General features: G+C 45.0%; 2 protein-coding genes and 1 non-coding gene across 6 annotated transcripts in view; 2 read left to right on the top strand and 1 right to left on the bottom strand.

Annotated features, from left to right (window-relative positions):
• The window catches only part of Rnf115 (ring finger protein 115), a 68,283-nt gene extending 61,881 nt beyond the window's left edge, over nt 1-6,402 (bottom strand). The window contains exon 1 of one of the 2 annotated variants that reach the window (XM_021157723.1): nt 6,098-6,402. In XM_021157723.1, the coding sequence (XP_021013382.1) occupies nt 6,098-6,199 (102 nt within the window). In that variant the 5' untranslated portion in view covers nt 6,200-6,402. The remainder of the gene's footprint in view (nt 1-6,097) is intronic. The other variant, XM_021157721.2, reaches the window with a different exon arrangement.
• A 60-nt stretch (nt 6,403-6,462) lies between these two features.
• Polr3c (RNA polymerase III subunit C) overlaps nt 6,463-20,691 on the top strand; it is a 16,048-nt gene continuing 1,819 nt past the window's right edge. Inside the window, exons 1-14 of one of the 3 annotated variants that reach the window (XM_021157713.2) lie at nt 6,470-6,659; nt 8,018-8,183; nt 9,651-9,906; nt 10,004-10,189; nt 11,085-11,170; nt 14,114-14,218; nt 14,358-14,450; nt 17,065-17,145; nt 17,336-17,387; nt 18,110-18,170; nt 18,534-18,684; nt 19,551-19,652; nt 19,769-19,818; nt 20,268-20,417. In XM_021157713.2, coding sequence (XP_021013372.1) covers nt 8,037-8,183; nt 9,651-9,906; nt 10,004-10,189; nt 11,085-11,170; nt 14,114-14,218; nt 14,358-14,450; nt 17,065-17,145; nt 17,336-17,387; nt 18,110-18,170; nt 18,534-18,684; nt 19,551-19,652; nt 19,769-19,818; nt 20,268-20,417 — 1,520 coding nt within the window. In that variant the 5' untranslated portion in view covers nt 6,470-6,659; nt 8,018-8,036. The other 2 variants (XM_021157714.2, XM_021157715.2) reach the window with 2 other exon arrangements.
• On the top strand, nt 9,302-9,437 carry LOC115030716. Its single transcript, XR_003836314.1, has one exon. It is a non-coding gene; the product is annotated as a small nucleolar RNA SNORA5 (small nucleolar RNA).

Below are 20,691 nucleotides of genomic sequence, written 5' to 3'. Positions count from 1 at the left end.
GGGTAGGGAAGTGGGGGGCGCTATGGGGGACTTTTGGGATAGCATTGGAAATGTAATTGAGGAAAATATGTAATAAAAAATATTAAAAATTAAAAAAAAAGAAGTTCTAGACCACTCACCACTATAAGTTTGAAAGCAGCCAATCTACATGTGACCCTCTCTCAAAAAAATAAATTATGGGCCAGCAAGATTGCTCAAAATATAAAGACACTTGCCACCAAATCTGACAACCTGAGATCAATCCCCAGGACCTGTATAATAGAAGGAAGGAACTAAGTCTCACAAGTTGTCCTCTGACCTCCACACATACACCATGGCATAAGCACACTGACACACATGCACACACACGCACGCGCGCGCGCACGCACACACACACACACTCACTCTCTTTCTCTCTCTCTCTCTCTAAATGAATATATAAATAAATAAATAAATGTAAAACAATTTTTAAACAAAATATTAAGAAGCTCTCAAAACACCAACATTATCCCTGATTGATACTAATCATGTAGATAGTACAGATTTTAAGTCACAGATAATAGAGTTCAAGGTAATCCAAAGATTAGCATCTTTGAAATTTATCTCAAATCAATAATTTTTCCTCTAGTTTAGTAGTATGAATTTTTGAAGAAGGACACCACTTAGCTCCCCTTATTATGAGATGATCAGAATGTTTTCCTACATTGGAGCCATTGTAAGTACAATACAATGATTAATACCTGGGTAAGTAGCTGGGAAAGAGCCAAATGAGATAGCATTACTTACTAAAAAGGACATTTATTAGCGCAAAGAAGATGATATAACAGAGAACTAGGAAGTGAGAAGCCCACCAGACCCTTCTGGATGAGCCAGAGGTGAGCAACATCCCAGGAGTCTTTAATTAGACTTGTCTTTCATCTGGATTTCCATGAAACACTTAAGAACCACATTAGTCTCATCAAAATGCAAAGCAGGCTACTCTGCTACATAATTATCACTATGGAATTCCACCTTGAAAGAGCATAATTTAAAGAAGAATGGGGGTATTGATAGGAGTAAGCACAATTTTACACTCCTTCAAACAGCCCTTTGTGGGGTTTTGTCCATCACTGTAGTGTAGTAACTCCATTAGTTTTGGCCCCACATTTGCCTCTCAATAAAATAGTGAGATGAATTAAGCTTCTGGAAATTTCCTTCAAATATTTCTTCTATCATCTGATGATACACACACACACACACACACACACACACCACACACCACACACATAAAATGTCTTTCTACCCTATCAATCTGGAGCTGGGCATAGTGGCGAAAACCTTTAATCCCAACAGTCAGGAAGCAGAGGCAGACAGATCTCTGTGAGTTTGAGGACAGTCTGTTCTACATAGTAAGTTCCAGGACATCCAGAGCTACATAGTGAGACCCTTTCTCACAAAAAAAGGAGAGACAGACAGACAGACAAATAGACATGAACTGAGGGAGCAGCTCTACCATCCCAGCACTCTGGAGGCAGAGACAGGGGGATAAGGCTAGCCTGATCTACATATTAAGCTCCAGGACAGCCAGATCTACAGAGAGAACTTGTCTCAAAACAAAAATACCCACCCCCAATCCCAAGTATGCTTCTTACCACTTTTTGCTAGAATTATTTTCATCATAAATATGAAAACTCATCTAGGAGCGCAATTCCTACATGATTCATTTAGAGAGTCCTCTTTGAGGCATAAGGAGGTAATAGGGCCACTGAATATACCTTTCTTTTTAAATTCCCTTTAATGCTTTTTTTCTCATTCTATGGTACCTTATTTCTAAAGTAACCTTCTGTCCTCTTCTTGGGATCATACAAATTGAAGACAACTAGTTAAGAGAGGGGAGATGAGGAAGAGCAGTGAGAAGTATTCATTCCCGCCAAACGAAATGACCTCAGCTGACACATGACTGATCACATAGCATTAGGCATACTTCATTCTCAGTCCAAAGTAATGAACCCTAAAGTTAGTTAGGTACATGTAGCCCCCAGAGAAAAATGATAAACAAAACCTAAGGGCAGTTTCAGAGATAGATTTGGATAAGCTACTGCAGTTGCCTTTCAGTACTTAAAAATATATCAAGAAATAGGCGCAGTTGATAGAATGCTTGCCTGGCATGAATAGGCCCTGGGTACCACATAAACAAGGCGTAACAGCACATGCTTTATCTAACACCTATATCCTAGCATTTGTGAGATGGGGCAGGAGGACCAGAAATTCAAGGTCATACAGAATTTGAGGCTAGCTTGAGCTATGTCAGAATCAATCAATCTCTCTCTCTCTCTCCCCTCCCACTGACTCTCCCCCTCCCCTTCCCTCTCCTCTCCCACTCTTCTCTCCAACATATAGGAAGGAAGGAAGGAAGGAAGGAAGGAAGGAAGGAAGGAAGGAAGGAAGGAAGGAAGAAAGGAAGGATGGAGGGACAGAGGGAGGTGGGGTGACAAATACACCCTAGATTGGGAAGGGAGAAGAAGGGAGAAGAAACAAGGGCTATGACCCTTACAAGCTCTCAATTGTAGAATACTTGCTTAGCATGTCTGAGACCTGGAGTTCAATCCACAGGCCCACCCACCCCATAAAGCAAAGAAAAGGCTAATGTAAGGTGGTGTTCAGTCAGTACATTAGTAAGTGATGGTTCTGGACATCCAGCTATTAAAAGAGTCAGTGTCCTCTCAGTATCCACTAGGGTTGTGAACTCAGTTAAGACAATGAAAAACTGTATCCATGATAAATTGAGTCTGCTTATCCTCAAAGGACAGTCAGATTCTCCACACCATTCATCCAATCTAAGGAATTATGCATTCCTACTTATCCTGGGTCCCTGCAATGAGATTCTCAAGTCTACAATAGAATTTATCTTTTTAAAAACCTTCCATGTGTCCTATATAGATATAATCCTATGAAGATCATGTTACCAATGTTTGAGTCGGTTTACCAATCACAGAGACAAATTTGTACTGAACAGTACACTTAACTGACCTGTTTTTTCTGATAAACATTTCCAAGATAACTGCCTGAGATTACAGATTTAAAATGCCCATGAAACAAAATAAAAGCCACTAGTTGCCACATAAATCAAAACTAAATCTGGCCAGGCATAGTGGCACACACCTTTATCCTCAGCACCGGAGTAAGGCAGAGACAAGAGGATCTCTGAGTTCAAGACCAGCCTGGGCTACATTTTGAGTTTTAGGCCAACCAGGCTTATGCAGTAAAACTCTGTCTCAAAAAACAACAGCTAGACACAGTGGCACCCACCTTTAACCCCAGCACTTGGGAGGCAGAGGCAAGATTTTTCTGTGAGTTGGAGGCCAGCCCAGGCTACAGAGCTAGTTTCAGGACAGCCAGGGCTACCTAGAGACCCTGTCTCAGGAAGCAGTAAGTCTGACCTTATCACACCTTTTCCGGAAAACACAGAACAGCACTGATTAGCTACTTACTGAGCACCACAGTGACTGAAAGTAACACAGACGTTAAAAACAGCTAAAGCAGCAGACTCAGGGAAAGGTGCTTGCTGCCAAGCCTACCCCTCAGAGTTTGACCCCCACAAGATCCATGTGGTGGAAGGAGAGAACTAACATCCAAAAGCTGTCTTCTGACCTTCACAGTGGCACTATGGTACACATTCATACACATACACACAAACAATAAACAAGTGTAAATAAAAACTGAAAAGAGGCAGATAATATATGTTAAACTCAAATAGTCTGACTTAGCCATTCCATGCTGTACTCATATCAAATATGATGTACTCCATAACTACAATTCCTCCTGGTCTTGCATGTTCTCAAGCTGAATTATACCTGCCCTTGAAAATTCAATCTAATTCCATCCACCTCATATGGCATAGGTCTCCAATAACACCGATGCAACCGTGTCTTCCTTTCTGAAACTGAAACCATGTATTATCTGTCCTCATTTATTTTGCTGCCCTGCACTGTATAACCTTTCTGTGAATCAGTGACTTTGGATAGACTACACAGGGTAATTCCACTAACAGTCAGGTTGCTGGGGTTGGAGGGCAGGGGTGTTACCTGTAATTCCAGTAACAGGAGGCTTAAGCAGGAGGTTCCTGAGTTCAAAACTAACCTGAACTCTATAAGGCAGTTTAGTGATAGAGCTCTTACTTACCTAACAAGGACGAGGGCCTAGGGCAGCCCTCAAACCTACATTGCAAGTGACAAACACTGCATCCATTTTAGTTTATCTAAGTAGATTCTGCAAAGGCTGCACAAGGATGAAAATCACCTAACTGGATTTCTCAGAACTTGTCCCCATCCTTAAACAACGCATGATGATTGCTAATTTTCCCATGTTTGCCTTGTCTTTCCAAAAAAAAAACCTAAAACTGCAGTCCTTAAGATCAAGACCACATCTGCTTTCACTCACCGATAGGGCCATAGAGAACCCTGTCTTTTGCAGGCAGCCTTTGGTTATATTACACACTGATAAGCTTCAACTTACAAGTCAGCCTTAACAAGCAATGAGTCAGAGTTAAAAAAACAAACAAACCAGCAAAGATCATCCATTCGTCTAACTAAGTCTTATAAAAATACCTAAAAAGCCTTAACCAAATCATCCTTTTGAAGTGAAGACTTCAGGTAAGAAAAAGAAAAAGACATTTACATTATGTTTCTCACTCCGAAAGGCAAATCCTTGAGTGCACACTTACAGATCCAAGGGCTGATGTTTTAAACAGGGCATCCATCACATTCAGTAACATGTCACTAATCTTACACACACAGTGGCTCAATTCCAGACTCCCTCTCTACAGTGTGAGTTCTAATATATGCTGGGGGCAAAAAATAAGGTATACACTCTTTCCCGAGTTGAAATATGGCAGACAGCACATCAGAATAAAGCAAAGGCAGCAAATGAAACCAACCCTCAGTATATATGGCTAATGACACAGAAACTTAGTCGGCCTTCTCTTAAGAGTGCATTCAAAGCCAGGAATGGCGGTGCACACTTTTAATCCCAACCCTAGGAAGGCAGAAGCAGACAGACTTCTGTGAGCTCTAGGCCAGCCTGATCCGAATAAGCAAGTTCCAGGACAGCCAGGACAACATGGTGAGACCTTGGTGCAAAAAGCAAACAAAAAACAGAAAGACACCATGTATTCAAGATACCATGATTATAAAATAAATTATGACATTGCCACTCGTTTTAAGAAATCTCGCCACCGAACAAGAAAAAGGCTTATAATTGGGGGCGCTGGCACTGGCTAGCATGCTGCAGAAACCTTTTTTTAAAGCATAGCCCTACCACTCTATTGGCTGACAGCCTGGCAGAACCAATTTTATATCAGAGAAAGCAGTCCCAACATTCTGTCCTTTTTTTGTTTTCCTGGACAGAAAAAAAAAAAAATGGAGGGGGTGGGCGAGGAAAGTGGAGCTAAAGACACTGGCAACGTGATATCCAAAATAAGTTGAAACAGTACGTCCTACCTTCTTCCCAAAGCCATTTCCTTCAATAGCAACAGGGAGCGCAGTCTGCAAGTCATTGGTACACTGCTATTTTCACTTTCACAAGAACCCAAAAACCACTGAAGAACAAAATCTCCCTCTTCCAACTGTTACCTTCCAAACCTCCTCTTTCTGCACTTCAACAAAACCTACTAAGAAGTCCTCAGCAATGTGCTATTTCGGCTCACTGAGGATGCAGAAAGGGGGAGGATCTGGTTGAGAAGTGGGAGGAAAAAAAGAGTAGGTGAGCCGCAAAAACAGAGAGTACAGGGGATAGGTCATCGCGAAAAGACAAGGAAGGGGACTGCGAGCAAATTGGACGCAGATTTGCCCGAGAATTCACCGAGGAGACAAAAAAAAAAAAAAAAAAAAATGGGGGTGGTATTAAAGAGCGGAAGCGAAATGGGGGGCTGATTGGAGACGCCGCGGAAATGAGGGCTGGGCAGGACCCTGGCCCTGATGCCTAGGGTTTGCGACCAGTGCCCGGAGACAGCGGGCAGCAGGTATCGAGAACACCGGTGTCAAGGGAATCACGGGTGTGCGGGCAGCCTAAGACCCGGTTTCCAGCCCTAGGAACCAAGGACCTACGCGGCGCCGGAGCGCGGGACACACGGGGCTCTTACCGGTAGTTTGGGATTGACCTCGCCCTTACAAAAGTGGCAGAAGAAACGGTGCGCGGCGACAGCGGAGCCCGCGTCCGCCCCCGCCGCCGAGGCCTCCGCCATATTTCGCCTCCGCCGAGGATGTCCGAAAGGGCGGCCGGCGGTCCCTCCCCAGGCCGCTACCTCCCGTGCTGCGGTCGCCACCGCCGTCGCCGCCTCCTCTGGGCGGCCCGCCGCTCCGAGGCCCGCAAGGGTCACGTGAGTCCGCCCGGCCCCGAGAGGCCCGCCCGCCAGCGGCCACGCGACCCGAGGCCCGCCTCCCGGCACCAAAGGCAGAGGAGAGCCCGCCCGCCCGCACCTCAGACAGCCTCTGGCCAGTCCTCCAGCCTCCCAACGAGAGGAGAGAAAGAGCGTCCCCGGAAACCACCGACACTGTCGGCTAGAGCGGCCCGTGCTCTGACCCTTCCGCGTCCGCCTGGATGGTGCTCTACTTCTAAGAAGGGGCGATGGGAAGCTCCTGAGCTGAGGCTGCTGGCCTCGGGAAGGCAACATTTGGAGCTTCTAAATTAGCCCTGATCCTGAGGTTAGTGAAAACGCTGCCGGAATGAGGAGGCCCTGACTCAGGGCCAAGAAACAAAGTCCGGAACAGAAACTTGCATGAAGGGAGAGGAGCCAGGAAATGCATTCAAGGATAGCAACTGGTCTAATGTTTCTCCAAAGACGTGTGTGTGGCTAAGTGAAATAGTCTTCTCTGCGACACTGCGGCAAGAGGAACAAAAATTTAGGTTCGAGAGAGTTGGAGCTTGTGATAGGGAGGTAATTTCAAAATCAACTACACCCATTCCTGCTTGTGTCTCATGATGTAAAAATTTAATATGGTTCTCAATGGAACATAACTTCATCTCCTAATTGAAATACCCTAAGAAGCTCTTTTTTTACTTTCTCTCTCTAAGTCGTGGTTTATGGCTTGGGAATGATAAGTTGTACCCCCACTGGGTCATGAGCCTTAGGTCTTTGTATCTGTGACAGAAAGTTATTCGCACTTTCCCTCCCCCTTTGCTTTTAACGGTCTCACTCTGGACCAGATTTGCTTGGTATTTATTATGTAGCCCAGGCTGGCCTTCAGTTTATGACAGTCTTCTAGCTTTAGTGCTGGGAATACAGATGTTAGCCACCATACCGAGATGAATCCAGTCTTTAAAGATTATTGGAACCACAAACTACATATATTCCCATTAAAATAAATGGCATATATAGGGGAGGATGGCTTGCCTTTTTTTTTTTTTTTTTTTTTTTTTTTTAGATAGGATCTCATGTAACCAGCCAGGTTTTGAACTCAATATGTAACCATGAGCTCCTGACCCTCATGCTTCCACCTCCTAAGTGATGAAACTGTAGGCTTGCACCACCATACCTGGCTTTAGAAAACAAATTTGATGTCTTGTTTTCTAGTTCTTTGTTTTGGTGGGTGCTGGGTGTATTACCCACCAGAGTCTTGCTGTATAACACAGGCTGGCTTTGAACTCACTTTGTGCCCGGGAAGGTTGACCTGGAACTATTGATTCTTTGACTTTGGTCTCCTGTGTGCAAGAATTACAGGCAGTGTACACCATCATACCTGACCATTGCAATTACTAAATGACAGCACATTAGGGATATTTTATGGTAGTTATATTGTATGAAGTCATTTTAAATGTTGGCATAGTATATTCTCTTAAGGTTATACTATAATTTATTGATAGATGCTAGATTATTTATGTCAATGCCAGTATTGTGAAGAGAACTCATGGCGTGTTTTTTACTACATCCTTGGAACAAAGGATCTCAACTTATAAATATTAAGGCAAATATATACCTTAATATATAAAGGGTTTGATGTATATTGTCAAGTTGCCCTCTAGAAAAAAAAATATGTGAATTTATATTGTTGTTCTTTCCTAGTTCTGAGGCTCTAAGAACAATGACTCAAGCAGAGATTAAACTGTGCTCTTTGTTGCTGCAAGAGCATTTTGGTGAGATTGTAGAAAAAATTGGAGTCCACCTAGTCAGAACTGGAAGCCAGCCACTTAGAGTAATTGCCCACGACACAAAAGCATCCCTGGACCAGGTATGTTTAGATAAGAGAGTCTGCTCTCTTCAACTTCTTCAATTCATTTCCTTCAAGCACCTTTGAACAGGAGAACTCCTTCCCCTAGAAAGTATAAACAGAGACCACCTGCCCTGTGGTCAGTACCACAGCGGGTGGGGTGGGGTGGGGTGGAGTATTGTACTTAGGCCCCGTGTACTGCTGCTTGTGGTGTTCCTAGCTCATCTTGGCTGTTCCCACGCCACACTCATTTATTCACACTAAGTCTACTGGTGGGGTACGGCCTTTAAGGAATACAGTGATAGAACAAAGTAAGCTGTGGTGCCCATCCTGGCCCAAGATGTAGCTCAGTTGGTAGAGTGACTACATTGTAGTGACAGTTTGAGGATTTTGGTTTCTTTAAAAATACAAAAATATTATAAGAATATTTTTTTGTTTTAATCCCAAGTATACAGATATGGGGCTGCTTCAGACTGTCTATGATTTGCCTCATGTTCTAGCAGAGGCATGGTTCTGCCAGCTATAGATAGTTTCTGTGATTGTGCAATGTCTGGGATTCTGGGAACTTTTCAGAGGCTGTATAAATGTCTGGGGTTGGTGGTCATTTAGGGAAGTTGTGATTTACTAATAGTGGTGGTCAAAGAAGAAACGAAAGAAATTAAATTCAGGGATTTTCCTAATTCCTCCTTGTTTCTCTCTTATGTAGTGTTAGGGGGTGAAACCGGGGTGGGGATGGGAGTGGGAAGGGAGGATCAAGGGTGGGAAAAAGAAGAACCCACAAAGTAGCAGACCCTCAGCTACACAACAAGTGTAAGGCTTCCCTGGGCTCCATGAGAACCAGATTCAAAACAGAAAACTAGAAGAGAGATAAAGATCAGACATAATAAGATGGGCGTGGTGGCACACACCTTTAATCCCAGCACTTGGGAGGCAGAGGCAGGCGGATTTCTGAGTTCGAGGACAGCCTGGTCTACAAAGTGAGTTCCAGGACAGCCAGGGCTACACAGANAAACCCTGTCTCAAAACCAAAAAAAAAAAAAAAAAAATCAGACATAATAGGAACATCACAGCAAAGAGTTCTCTTGATTTCCTGCACTGACATTGGCTACACTAACCCGCAGAGGAAGTAAGATTCTATATGCAGTCAAGTCAAATTCAGTCCCTGCCCTGTCATGGTGGGAACTGGCCTAGATGGCTGCCATAACAAGTTCTGCTGCTCATGGACCCCTGGTCTCCTATCCTGGAACCTGGGGATAAGTTTGGCTGTAGACACTATACTCTAAACATAGGGGTTCTCAGGACAGACAAAAGGCAGGTCCTGTTTCAACTCAGGCCCAGATGCTTTAAAAAAAAAAAATTAGAAAGAGATTCAGTAGACTCTGCTGGTGATCTGTTGCTTACTAGGCTCTGGGAGGTGTGCCGTGTTGCCAGCAGTAGGCAGCTATATAGTGTCCGGTCTCTCCTGTCTTTCTTTTGGGTCCTATCTAGGTGAAAAAAGCCCTTTGTGTCCTCATTCACCATAACCTGGTCATCTATCATGTGCACAAGCGCGGTGTGGTGGAGTATGAAGCCCAGTGCAGCCGGGTACTGAGGATGCTTAGGTATCCCCGGTACATCTACACCACCAAAACACTGTACGGTGACACCGGAGAGCTGATTGTCGAGGAGCTCCTGCTGAATGGCAAGATGACGATGTCAGCTGTGGTGAAGAAAGTAGCCGACCGGCTCACAGAGACCATGGAGGGTCAGTACTGGATCTAAGCCCTTAGCAAAGCCAGAGGTCGCTTAGCCGCTCTATTGTTGTGGGCCCTCTCGCCTCCCTCGTTCCTCCTGTTCCACAGATGGCAAGACCATGGACTACGCTGAGGTATCAAATGCATTTGTGCGACTGGCAGATACTCACTTTGTACAGCGCTGTCCCCTGGTTCCTGACGCTGACAGTTCTGACCCCGGGCCACCGCCACCTGCCCCAACCCTTGTCATTAATGAAAAGGACATGTACCTAGTTCCCAAACTGAGCTTGATAGGTAAGGAGTTTACATCCTAAAACTGATTTGCCTTCATTGGGGATTCTTCTTCGCTGATTGTTATGTCGATGAACATCTTGGTTGTTTACCAGTTCCTTGGTGTGTGCCAGTCATTGTAGTATGTAATAGTGTAGAAGCCACGATCCCTGCCCCGAAGACATTAATCAGCCACATAGATATGTTATACGGGGTCTGAAGAGATGGCTCAGTGGTTAAGAGCACTGGCTGCTCTTCCAGACGACCCAGGTTCAATTCCCAGCACCCACATGGCAGCTCACAACTGTCTGTATGTAAATCCTGTTCCAGGGGATCTGACTCCATCACACATGCAGGCAAAACACCAATATACATAAAATTGGAGGGAAAAAAAGATATGTTATGTACTTGACAAGAACTATGGAAGAGCTGGCTATTACAAAAATACGTAAGGAAGGACTGGATTTGTGCAGGGGGTGCAGGTTTATGTTTTTCTGAGAAAGTGGAATTTGATCTGGGTCTTAAAGCAGAAGTAGGAACTACCCAGTGAAGTGACAGAAGATGGGTATTTTTTAGGTCTAGTGTGCAGTAAGAAAAGGACATAGGGCATTAGAGAAAGTGAAAGATCAGAGTCACAGCAAGGTGAGCAAAGCTTTGAGAAGCATGGGACAAGGCTGGAGAGGGGAGGACCAGGCAAACAGGACATTGCAGGGCATCTGCTCTCCAACCTGAGCAAAGGAGGGCGACTCAGACGGGAAGCAGGGAAGCCACAGGCTCAGATTTCTTATAGCTCCTCAGCCTCCGAAACAGCACCTAAAACAGGCAGCTGCAGATGTCTTTGAGATGAGGGGGCACCAGCTTTGCTTCCTGCCATCATATGATATATATAGTCTAATTGTTCAGTTATTTGATTTGGCAGGAAAAGGTAAGAGGAGGAGATCATCTGACGAAGATGCTACTGGAGAGCCCAAGGCCAAGAAACCAAGATACACAGATAACAAGGAGGTAATGTGGCCTCCTGATTAGCAGTCCTCGCCCTAGAGCGGTCCATAAATAGCCCTCAGATAACAAGCTCAGACAGAACCTAAATGTCCCTGGCTAAGAAGTAGTAGGATTATGAACTTCAGCCCATTGCTCAGGGGCAGACCAATGAGGACAGGGTGCTCCTGCTGTCTCTGCCCACTTCTGCCCCCTTTATACTGAGGAACAGTGAGAACCCTGGGAGTCCGGGGCACTTTCATGGAAAGAGTGCTCCATTGTCCTTCTGAGCCCTAATGTATTTCACTAGAGAAAGCAGGGCTGGGTGTGGTGGTGCATCCCTTTAACTCCAGCACTTGGGATGCAGAGGCAGGAGGATCTCTATGAGTTCAAAGCCAGCCTGCTTCTACATAGTACAGCGGTTCTCAACCCGTGGACCACAATCCCTTTAGGGTTAAACAGCCTACAGGGATCACCTAAGACCATCAGAAAACACAAACACTTACATTATGATTCATAACAGTAGCAAAATTACAGTTATGAAGTTGCAACGAAAATAAATTTATGGTTGAGGGTCACCACAACACAAGGGACTGTATTAAAAGGTCACAGTGTTAGGAAGGTTGAGAACCACTAACATAGTGAATTCCAGACCAGCCAAGGCTCCATAGTGAAACCTTGTCCCAAAAAAAAAGGGGGGGGTGGGGGAGAGGGAGGGAGCCCTTTGGCTATGGATGTAGCCCAGTTGGTAAGTTGCTTGTGGCATGCCGGAATCCCTGGGTTTCATTCCCCAGGACCAAATAGAAGCAGAAATGGTGCCCAGTGTGATGACCTATGCCTTTAACTTTGCAACACTTGGAAGGCAGAAACTAGCAGACCTCTGTGATCTGGAGGCTCTCCTGGTCTAGAGAGTGAGTTCCAGGATAACCATAGTGAGGCCCTGTCTCAAACAAAACAAACTGGAAATGGCACTACATAGCTATAATTCTAAGACTCAGAAGGTAGAGACAAGAGAATCAGAAGTTATCCTTGACTGCAAAGTAAGTCTAAAGCCAGCCTGGCCTACATGAAACCCTGTTTCCCAAACAAACAACAAACAAATGGGTTTTTTTTTTTAGCTAAGCTATCAACTCCTACAATCCTTTTCCCTTACAGTGCTGAAATTACAGGCAGGTATGAGATCATATCTGGCTTATTACATGAATGCTTGGAGCCAGACTCAGGTTCTTATGGTCACACAACAAATGTCTTTAACTACTGAGCCATCTCTCCTGCCTCCGGGACTATCTGTCATCTGTTGGCAGCACTTCTCCAGAACTCTCCTCAGGGGTCTCCCTTCTTGCATTCTCAACTATTTAGTGGCCAAAATTACTTTTTAGCTAGATGTGTAGTGATAAATGCCCATAATCCTAGCGTTTAGAAGGTAAAGATCCAGAGTTCATTGTGGCCCTCAATTTAATAAGTTTGATGCCAGCTGAGCTTCATGAGATCCTATTTTTAAAAAAAAAAAAAAGAAAGCAAAGGTAAGATTGTATTAAAATATACAAACATGACCTATCAGACGTGTTTAATCTTCAGGCCCAACACAAATTCACAGGAAGGTCCTGGGGCTCACCAGCCATCTTGGCCTACTTGTTAAGTTCAAGCTCAGGGAGAGATCCTATCTCAAAAAATAAATAAAAATAGATGTCTAGGATGTTGAGAGATGGCTTAGCAGTTAAGAGTACCTCCTCTTCCTCCAGAGGACCAAAGTGTGGTTCCTAACACCTGTGTCTGTAATTCCAGCTCCAAGAGATCTACCACCTTCTGGCCATCTCGGGGCCTTTGCACACATGTGGCAGACACATATACATAATATGAATTAAAGAAAAAAAATCTTGTAGGGCTCGAGAGATGATTCAGCAGTTAGGAGGACCCAAGTTCAGTTCTAAACACCCTGACTTCAATTCTAGGGGATCTTATATCCTCTTGTGGATCCACAGGCACCAAGCATGACACTGGTGCAGATGCATGCATGTACACAATCACACAGACACATAAACTCGCAAATAAATCTTTCTGGTTGGATGTGGTGATGCGCACCCTTAACCCCAGCACTCAGGAGGCAGAGGCAGGTGATCTCTGTGAATTTGAGCTCTACATAGTACATTCCAGGACAGCCAGGGCTATGTAGAGAGACTTTCTCACAACAACAACAAAGAAAAGTAGATATTTAGCTAGTCTTGGTGTGTCACAAAGCTTTAGTCCCTGTAGTTAGGGAGGTAAATTGAGAAAATGTCCTATTATGTCACTGAAACAGTCAAATAAGATCAGGCCTGGGAAGTATCCTCCGAGCTTAGCCACAAGGAGGCCCTTGAGGACAGTGGTGGGACTGGAATACCAGTAACAACTGAAATTTCATAGAGCGGTGGCTGAGCAAAGCCAGAGGGCATGGAGAGCCAGGATGGCCAGCTGTGACAGGACCGCAGAGGAGGGAAAGGAAGCAGGGAAGCATGGGGTGGAAGAAGAAGTCGTGACCTGCGCAGGGTCAAAGCTGACGAGCAGAACAGTACAGGAGCCTTGTAGCCTCAGGGCAGGAAGCAAAGGGCCTGGATCCTGAGGCCCAGGGGGGATGACATGATCTGAAACAGTAGCATGGCCCTTGCCATTAGGTAAAAGGACAAATGTTCTCCTGGAGAGAGGGAAGAAGGAAAGTGGGGGATAGTGAAGATATTTACACAAAGTTGAATGAGTTCTGGCCTCTATTAGAGGAAAGAAGGTGTCAAATGAGAGATTTGGAGAGTAATGGAGAAGAGTTAACCAAGAAAGAAGGTGACTTTGGGAACCTGAAGTTAGACTTTGGTGGGACACACTAATCCACACTCTTGAATGCTTTTCTCTAGCCCATTTAATTGCTACAGTGTGACAAAACAAGCTTTACTCCCTGGGGATGGCCAGTGCTGCATCTCACCGCCTCTATCCTCTCCCCAGCCTCCACCAGACGATGGGATTTATTGGCAGGTCAACCTCGACAGGTTCCACCAGCACTTCCGTGACCAAGCAATTGTGAGCGCAGTGGCAAACCGAATGGACCAGGTAATATCCAAGTGGGTCAGCCAGTGATCAGCAAGGAACAAGGTCTGTCATTGAGATGGATGTCAGATGTAGCCACTGGCTCAGGGCCAGGGCCAGAGGCAGCAGCGAAGGTGTATTCTGAATTGTCTGTGTTTTTCAGACAAGCAGCGAGATCGTGCGGACAATGCTCCGGATGAGTGAGGTCACCACTCCCTCTAGTGCCCCTTACACTCAGCCACTGTCCTCCAATGAGGTACGCTTCAGGTTTCTTTCTGGGGGGAGGAGTTGTTTTGTTTTGAACTTTCTGTGTAGCCCCTGGCTGTCCTGGAACTCCCTACTGCTGAGCTTAGAGGTGTGCACCGCCACACCTGGTTTAGCTTTGTATTTCTGTGCTAGCTTTCTGCTAGGCGTAGGTATTGTAGCAGTTATTAGACGTGACTTGTAGGTTTCTGATGCCTGTGCCTTGCGTGGAAAGGTTTTTGTTGCTTGCAGTGGGACAAGGATTTCTTGGAAATGTTTAGCACTGAAATGTTTGACCACCTTAGAATCCAGCTTTTAAAAATGCTAAGCCATGGAGACTAAAGAGATAGCTCAGCAATTAAGGGAACTGACTGCACTTCCAGAGGACCCATGTTCATTTCTCAGCACATACAAGGCAGCTCACAACTGTCTGTAACTTACTCTGTCTCCTGGCTTCCTTGGGCACTGCACATACATGATACACTTACAGTCATGCTGGCAAAACATATATACACGTAAAAATAAATAAAAGAAAGAAAGTCAGGTGTGGTAACACATACCTTTAATCCCAGCACTTAGGAGGTAAAGGCAAGTAGGTCTCTGAGTTTAAGGCCAGCCTTGTCTACAAAGCATTTTCTAGGACAGCCAAGACTACACAGAGAAACCCTATCTCAAAAAAAAAAACAAAAAAATAGGGCTGGTGAGATGGCTCAGCGGTTAAGAGCACCCAACAACTCTTCCGAAGGTCCAGAGTTCAAATCCCAGCAACCACATGGTGGCTCACAACCACCCGAAATAAGATATGACTCCCTCTTCTGGAGTGTCTGAAGACAGCTACAGTGTACTTACATATAATAAAAATAAATAAATCAAAAATAAATAAATAAATCTAAGAAAAATGTTGTTAAGCCATTAAAATTATTATAGTCAAATATCTGTCAAGTACAGTTTATTTCTAATTATTTTAAGAATCTAATAGCCAGGTGTACTGGCAAATGCCTGGAATCCTACCTAAGGCTTCAGGGATCCTGCCTGAGCTCAGGAGTTCAAAGCCAAGCTGGGCAACAGCATTAGCTCTGATAAAGACTATCTTACAATATATACATGTTTGGATTCTGATGAAAGTCTTGGCATTTAAACATAACATCTCTTTTTTTGTTCTTTTGTTTTGTTTTGTTTTGCTTTTGAGACAGGATTTCTCTGTGTAGCCCTGACTGTGTCCTGGAACTCACTTTGTAGACCAGGCTGGTCTAGAACTCAGAAATCCACCTGCCTCTGCCTAAGTACTAGGATTAAAGGCATGCGCCACCACTGCCCGGCAACATTACATTTCTATTGCTTTTATAATTATACTTACTTAAATATTGCTATTATAATTTATATTGTTTCTAAACTTTTTTTTAGTTGATTGATTTGTTTGTTTTAAAGACAGGGTCTCTGCTGGCCTCGAACTTGCCCTGTAGACCAGGCTGGCCTCTGTCTCCCTAGTGCTGTGATCAAAGGCCTAACTTTCTGAATTCTTGGCCCTTGTAAATTTCATGAGCTTCTTGAGCCTTTAAGTTTTAGCTTCCCGAGTCTTAGAAGCCTCCGTCCAGAGTGGAATGCTTACCTTTTTTTTTGGTTTTTTCTGAGACAGGGTTTCTCTGTGTAGCCCTGGCTGTCCTGGAACTCACTTTGTAGACCAGGCTGGCCTCGAACTCAGAAATCCACCTGCCTCTGCCTCCCGAGTGCTGGGATTAAAGGCGTGCGCCACCACGCCCGGCTGGAATGCTTACCTTTGGAGGCTATAGCTGCGCAGTAGCCCACAGTCCTCCTCCCCAGCCTCTGTGGGAGCTGGGGTTAGTTACAGGCATATAGCACTGCACTTGGCTGTCGTTTACTTTAATTATTTATCACTGGACACTTGGGTTATTTCTCCTTCTACTCTGTTTTTGTCAGGGTCTGACTGTGTAGCACTGACTGTTTAGAGCTCACTATGTAGACTAGACCCCAAATACAGAGATCTACCTGCCTCTGCCTCCCAAGTTTTAGGATTAAAGGTGCGCAGCCCTCTTGGCCTCTGCTTTACTCTTATAAGCAATGATACTATGAATATTTCTTTTCTTTTCTTTTTGTTTTTTTGTTTTTCGAGACAGGGTTTCTCTGTGTAGCCCTGGCTGAATATTTTTTTAAGATTTATTTATTTTATGCCGGGCGTGGTGACGTACACCTTTAATCCCAGCACTCGGGAGGCAGAGGCGGATTTCTGAGTTCATGGCCAGCCTGGTCTACAGAGTGAGTTCTAGGACAGCCAGGGCTATACAGAGAAACCCTGTCGCAAAAAAAAAAAAAAAAAGATTTATTTTATGTATATGAGTACACTGTAGCTGTCTTCAGACAGAAGGTGGCACTGGATCCCATTACAGATGGTTGGGAGCCACCGTGTGGTTGCTGGGAATTGAACTCAGGACCTCTGGAAGAGCAGTCTCTTAACTATTGAGCCATCTCTCTAGCCCATGAATATTTCTTAAATACTTTATATAAATAGTTTTATGTTTTTGAAATCTAAACTTAGGACATCTTGTTTCAGTCACATTTAGCAATTCTGCATCCTGGCCCTGTTTCCAGCATCTCCTTCTGTCCCACAGATCTTCAGGTCCCTGCCAGTCGGATATAACATCTCTAAGCAGGTTCTCGATCAGTACCTCACGCTGCTGGCAGATGACCCAGTAAGTCTCTTGCCCCCTTAGTCTGATCACAGTTTCTCTCCTATTGCCTTCTTGTCTACTTAGCCATCCCAGACAAAGTCCCTTCACCCAACAGGAAAGCTACGTGCGTGCTTCAGTCTCTTGACCAGATGTGCTCCGTGGGAAAGAGAATTATGCAGTTAACACTGTTCACTCTCTTTCTTCTTAACAGCTAGAGTTTATTGGAAAGTCTGGCGACAGTGGCGGAGGAATGTTTGTCATCAGTATCCTTTCAGCTGCCTGTCCTGTCAGGACCTCTGAGTTAGGAAGCAGGAGCAGGGCCTAGGAAAGATTGTTCTGGGTTTTTGTTGAGACAGTCTCTGTAGCCCAGCCTGGCCTTGAACTCACTGTGTAGCCTAGAAGTTGGCAGTAAAGCCCTGATCCTCCTGCCTTTACCTCCCAAGTGCTGAGTTAGACACATGTGCCACCTCAAGAAAAGAGTTTGTCAATGCTTAATATACTAAACAAGTTTTAAAAATGAACTTTCTATTAAGTTTTCTGTGAATTTCAGTGAGTTACATTAATGAAAATAAAAAAAGGCTCCAGCTGCCACTCAGTAGCACCACACTTACTGTTCTAGGTTCTGGGCCAGATCACCAGCATTGCCACAGACAGGAAGAGGGTGGGGTGGGCGGGGAGCTAAGAAAGGGAAGAAGCTGGAGAGAGGCCAGTGTGGTAGTAAACCTTATAATCAGAGCAGTTTAGGGGCCAAGGCAGAAAAGTCTAATGTTCAAAGTCAGTCTGGGCTACATAGCAGGACCCTGTCTCAAAATAGAAAAGACTTAAAAAAAAGAGTTTACTTCAGCAAACCCTACATATCAGACATGAAATGTGAAAGCAAAATAGCAGTTAATTTTTAGTTTCAGATTAGGAATTTAGTCATGAAACTAAGGTAATAGTGACCAGGCTAAAACATTACTAGATGTCCTTAATCCTCTACCTAAAGACCTCCATAAGGCATTAGCGTCCCTAGCCACTGCAACTCTGGAGTCTGTCATCCAGGAGAGGTAAGAGGCTCCTTGACTGGGGTTGGGCTCAGACACTTCCTATCCACACCCCACTGAACAAGTCACTAGGTTTTTATGGCATTCCCCTGCCACCCTTGGTCTCATCTTTCCCATCAAGTTAATTCCTGGTTAGGCAAATTAACCAGCTGCCCTAAAGCTGTGTAATACAAGCACTGTGGAGTAGGTAGGAGTAGGTAGGCATCTGGTAATGGGTTAAGAGGAGCCGTGCCATCACCAACCTCGGGAGCTGTGGGAGAACAGATGCTGTTTTCCTCTCGGGTCCTGATTGCACAGTGGACTAGTACTTCCACGCTCTGAGACTAGGAGCTAAAGCATGCCACGCGCTTCTTTGTCCCTTCCCAGATTCGGGTCTCGCTGTGCCAGGATATTCCGTCTGGTATTGCAGAAGAAACACCTAGAGCAGAAGCAGGTGGAGGACTTTGCAATGATCCCTGCAAAGGAGGCAAAGGACATGCTGTATAAGATGCTCTCAGAAAACTTCATCCTACTGCAGGTGACCACAGCCCCAGTGCATGCCGAGCAGCAGGGCTGACCTTGACAGGGCAACCCTGAGGGAATCAGCCTGGACCCCCAGACAGACACCATAGCCACCTCTGAAGCAGAAAAAAGATTAACACAGACATAGCAGACCCTCCAAGGATCATGTAGACTTTAACTGGCCTCTCAGAGAGACAGACAGGGCGCACCAAGAAATCAGCTCACAATTCTAACTTCCCTGCCCTTTCTAGCTTCCAGCCCATTATTCCTGACCTTTCTCAGCCTAGATCTTTAATAGAGTATCTTGTTCAGCAGAGCTTGGATTCTGTAGTTCTGTTTTGAGGACGTAGGTTGATAGATTTTGGAGTCAATTCACCAAGCAAGTCAACTACCATCCTCCTCATATCTGTAAAATGGCGGTGGCTGCTGAAATAAAAGCAGTGCTTTGCACCAACCACAGTAATGCATACCTGTGATTCGGTACTCAGGAGAGTAAGGCTGAAGGACTGAAAATCTGAGTCCTTATTAATCACTGTCGCAGTTATTAATAAAGGCATGTGGAGAATTTGCTCAGTAAATATTAGTTGCCTTTCCTTTCTTCCACCCAGGATGCTGCTGATAGACAAATGGAAACTGGGCAGCCTGCTCCATGTGCCTGATTGTGTCATAAACATAGCCCCTGATTGGCTAAGAAGGATGCTGCTGATAGACAAATGGAAACTGGGCAGCCTGCTCCATGTGCCTGATTGTGTCATAAACATAGCCCCTGATTGGCTAAGAAGGAAAGAAGTGTCAGTGCTGACAGGACCAAGTGGATGGGTGTTTATCTTGCCCATTCCAAATAACAGAACAATTTCTCTTTTTATTTCTGTGGACAAACAGGAAATTCCTAAGACGCCAGACCACGCCCCGTCCAGGACCTTCTATCTGTACACTGTGAATGTGCTCTCAGCTGCCAGGATGCTGCTGCACAGGTGCTATAAGGTAACGTGGGCCTCCTCCCCGTCCCTCACACAGTCGCGCCCTTTACCTCCTTAGCCCACTCTACCCAAGTCACTTACAGAACCGCGTGCATTTCTCTCTGTCTTCTCTTTCCTCAGAGCATAGCCAACTTGATAGAAAGGCGACAATTTGAAACAAAGGAGAACAAGTGAGTGCAGCCTCCTGTGAGGCATGTTCAGTTTGGTTTTGGGTTTTAAAGCTGACCCAATAACTAAAAGATGATGTGGTCCATTTCTCCTTACCTCCTGTACCTGTGGGCCCCAACACCCACATTAACATTTCCAAGGTCCAGAGCCTGAGGGAAAACTTGCTACAGAAACGGAGACTATGCGCAATACCCAGTCTAGTTGAACTGAGTCATAGGTTTGCATTGGCATAGCCATGCCTCAGTTTATCCTTGCTGACCATACCTCCAACTAAATTACCTGGCAGATTTATGAGGCATGTGCTTGACCCCGGGTTTAAGTGCTACTCAGAGGCAGTAAATGTTCTATTTGTAATTAGGTTTATGGAAAATGTCTTTAGAGGAAAGACAGAAAGGGCAAGAGAACCCCACAGTTAAGGAGCATCCCTCTCAGAGCTGTGTCTGTCTGATAGGCGGCTACTAGAAAAGTCTCAGCGGGTGGAAGCCATCATGGCGTCCATGCAGGCCACGGGTGCAGAGGAGGTGCAGCTGCAGGAGATAGAGGAGATGATCACAGCCCCCGAGCGGCAGCAGCTGGAGACACTGAAACGCAACGTTAACAAGTAAGCCTCTCGAGTCCAGACCTGCACTTAGCATTGCCTTTCAAACAAATACGGCTTCACAGCCCAGCCTCCTGCACCTTAACGTGAGCTAACCTGACTACAGCTTCGTCTTCCCTAGCCTAACTAAGAGAATTGAACCTACCAGCAGTGATGCACACATCTTCAATCCCAGCACTTGGGAGACTTAGATCTCCGAGTTCGGGGCCAGCCTGGTCTACATAGTCAGTTTTGGGACAGCCGGGGAGACCCTGTCTCTTTTTTTTTTTTTTTTTTT

This window comes from Mus caroli, chromosome 3, assembly GCF_900094665.2.
Source record: "Mus caroli chromosome 3, CAROLI_EIJ_v1.1, whole genome shotgun sequence".
Taxonomy (NCBI): domain Eukaryota; kingdom Metazoa; phylum Chordata; class Mammalia; order Rodentia; family Muridae; genus Mus; species Mus caroli.
This window is presented reverse-complemented; position numbering and strand designations above follow the sequence as displayed.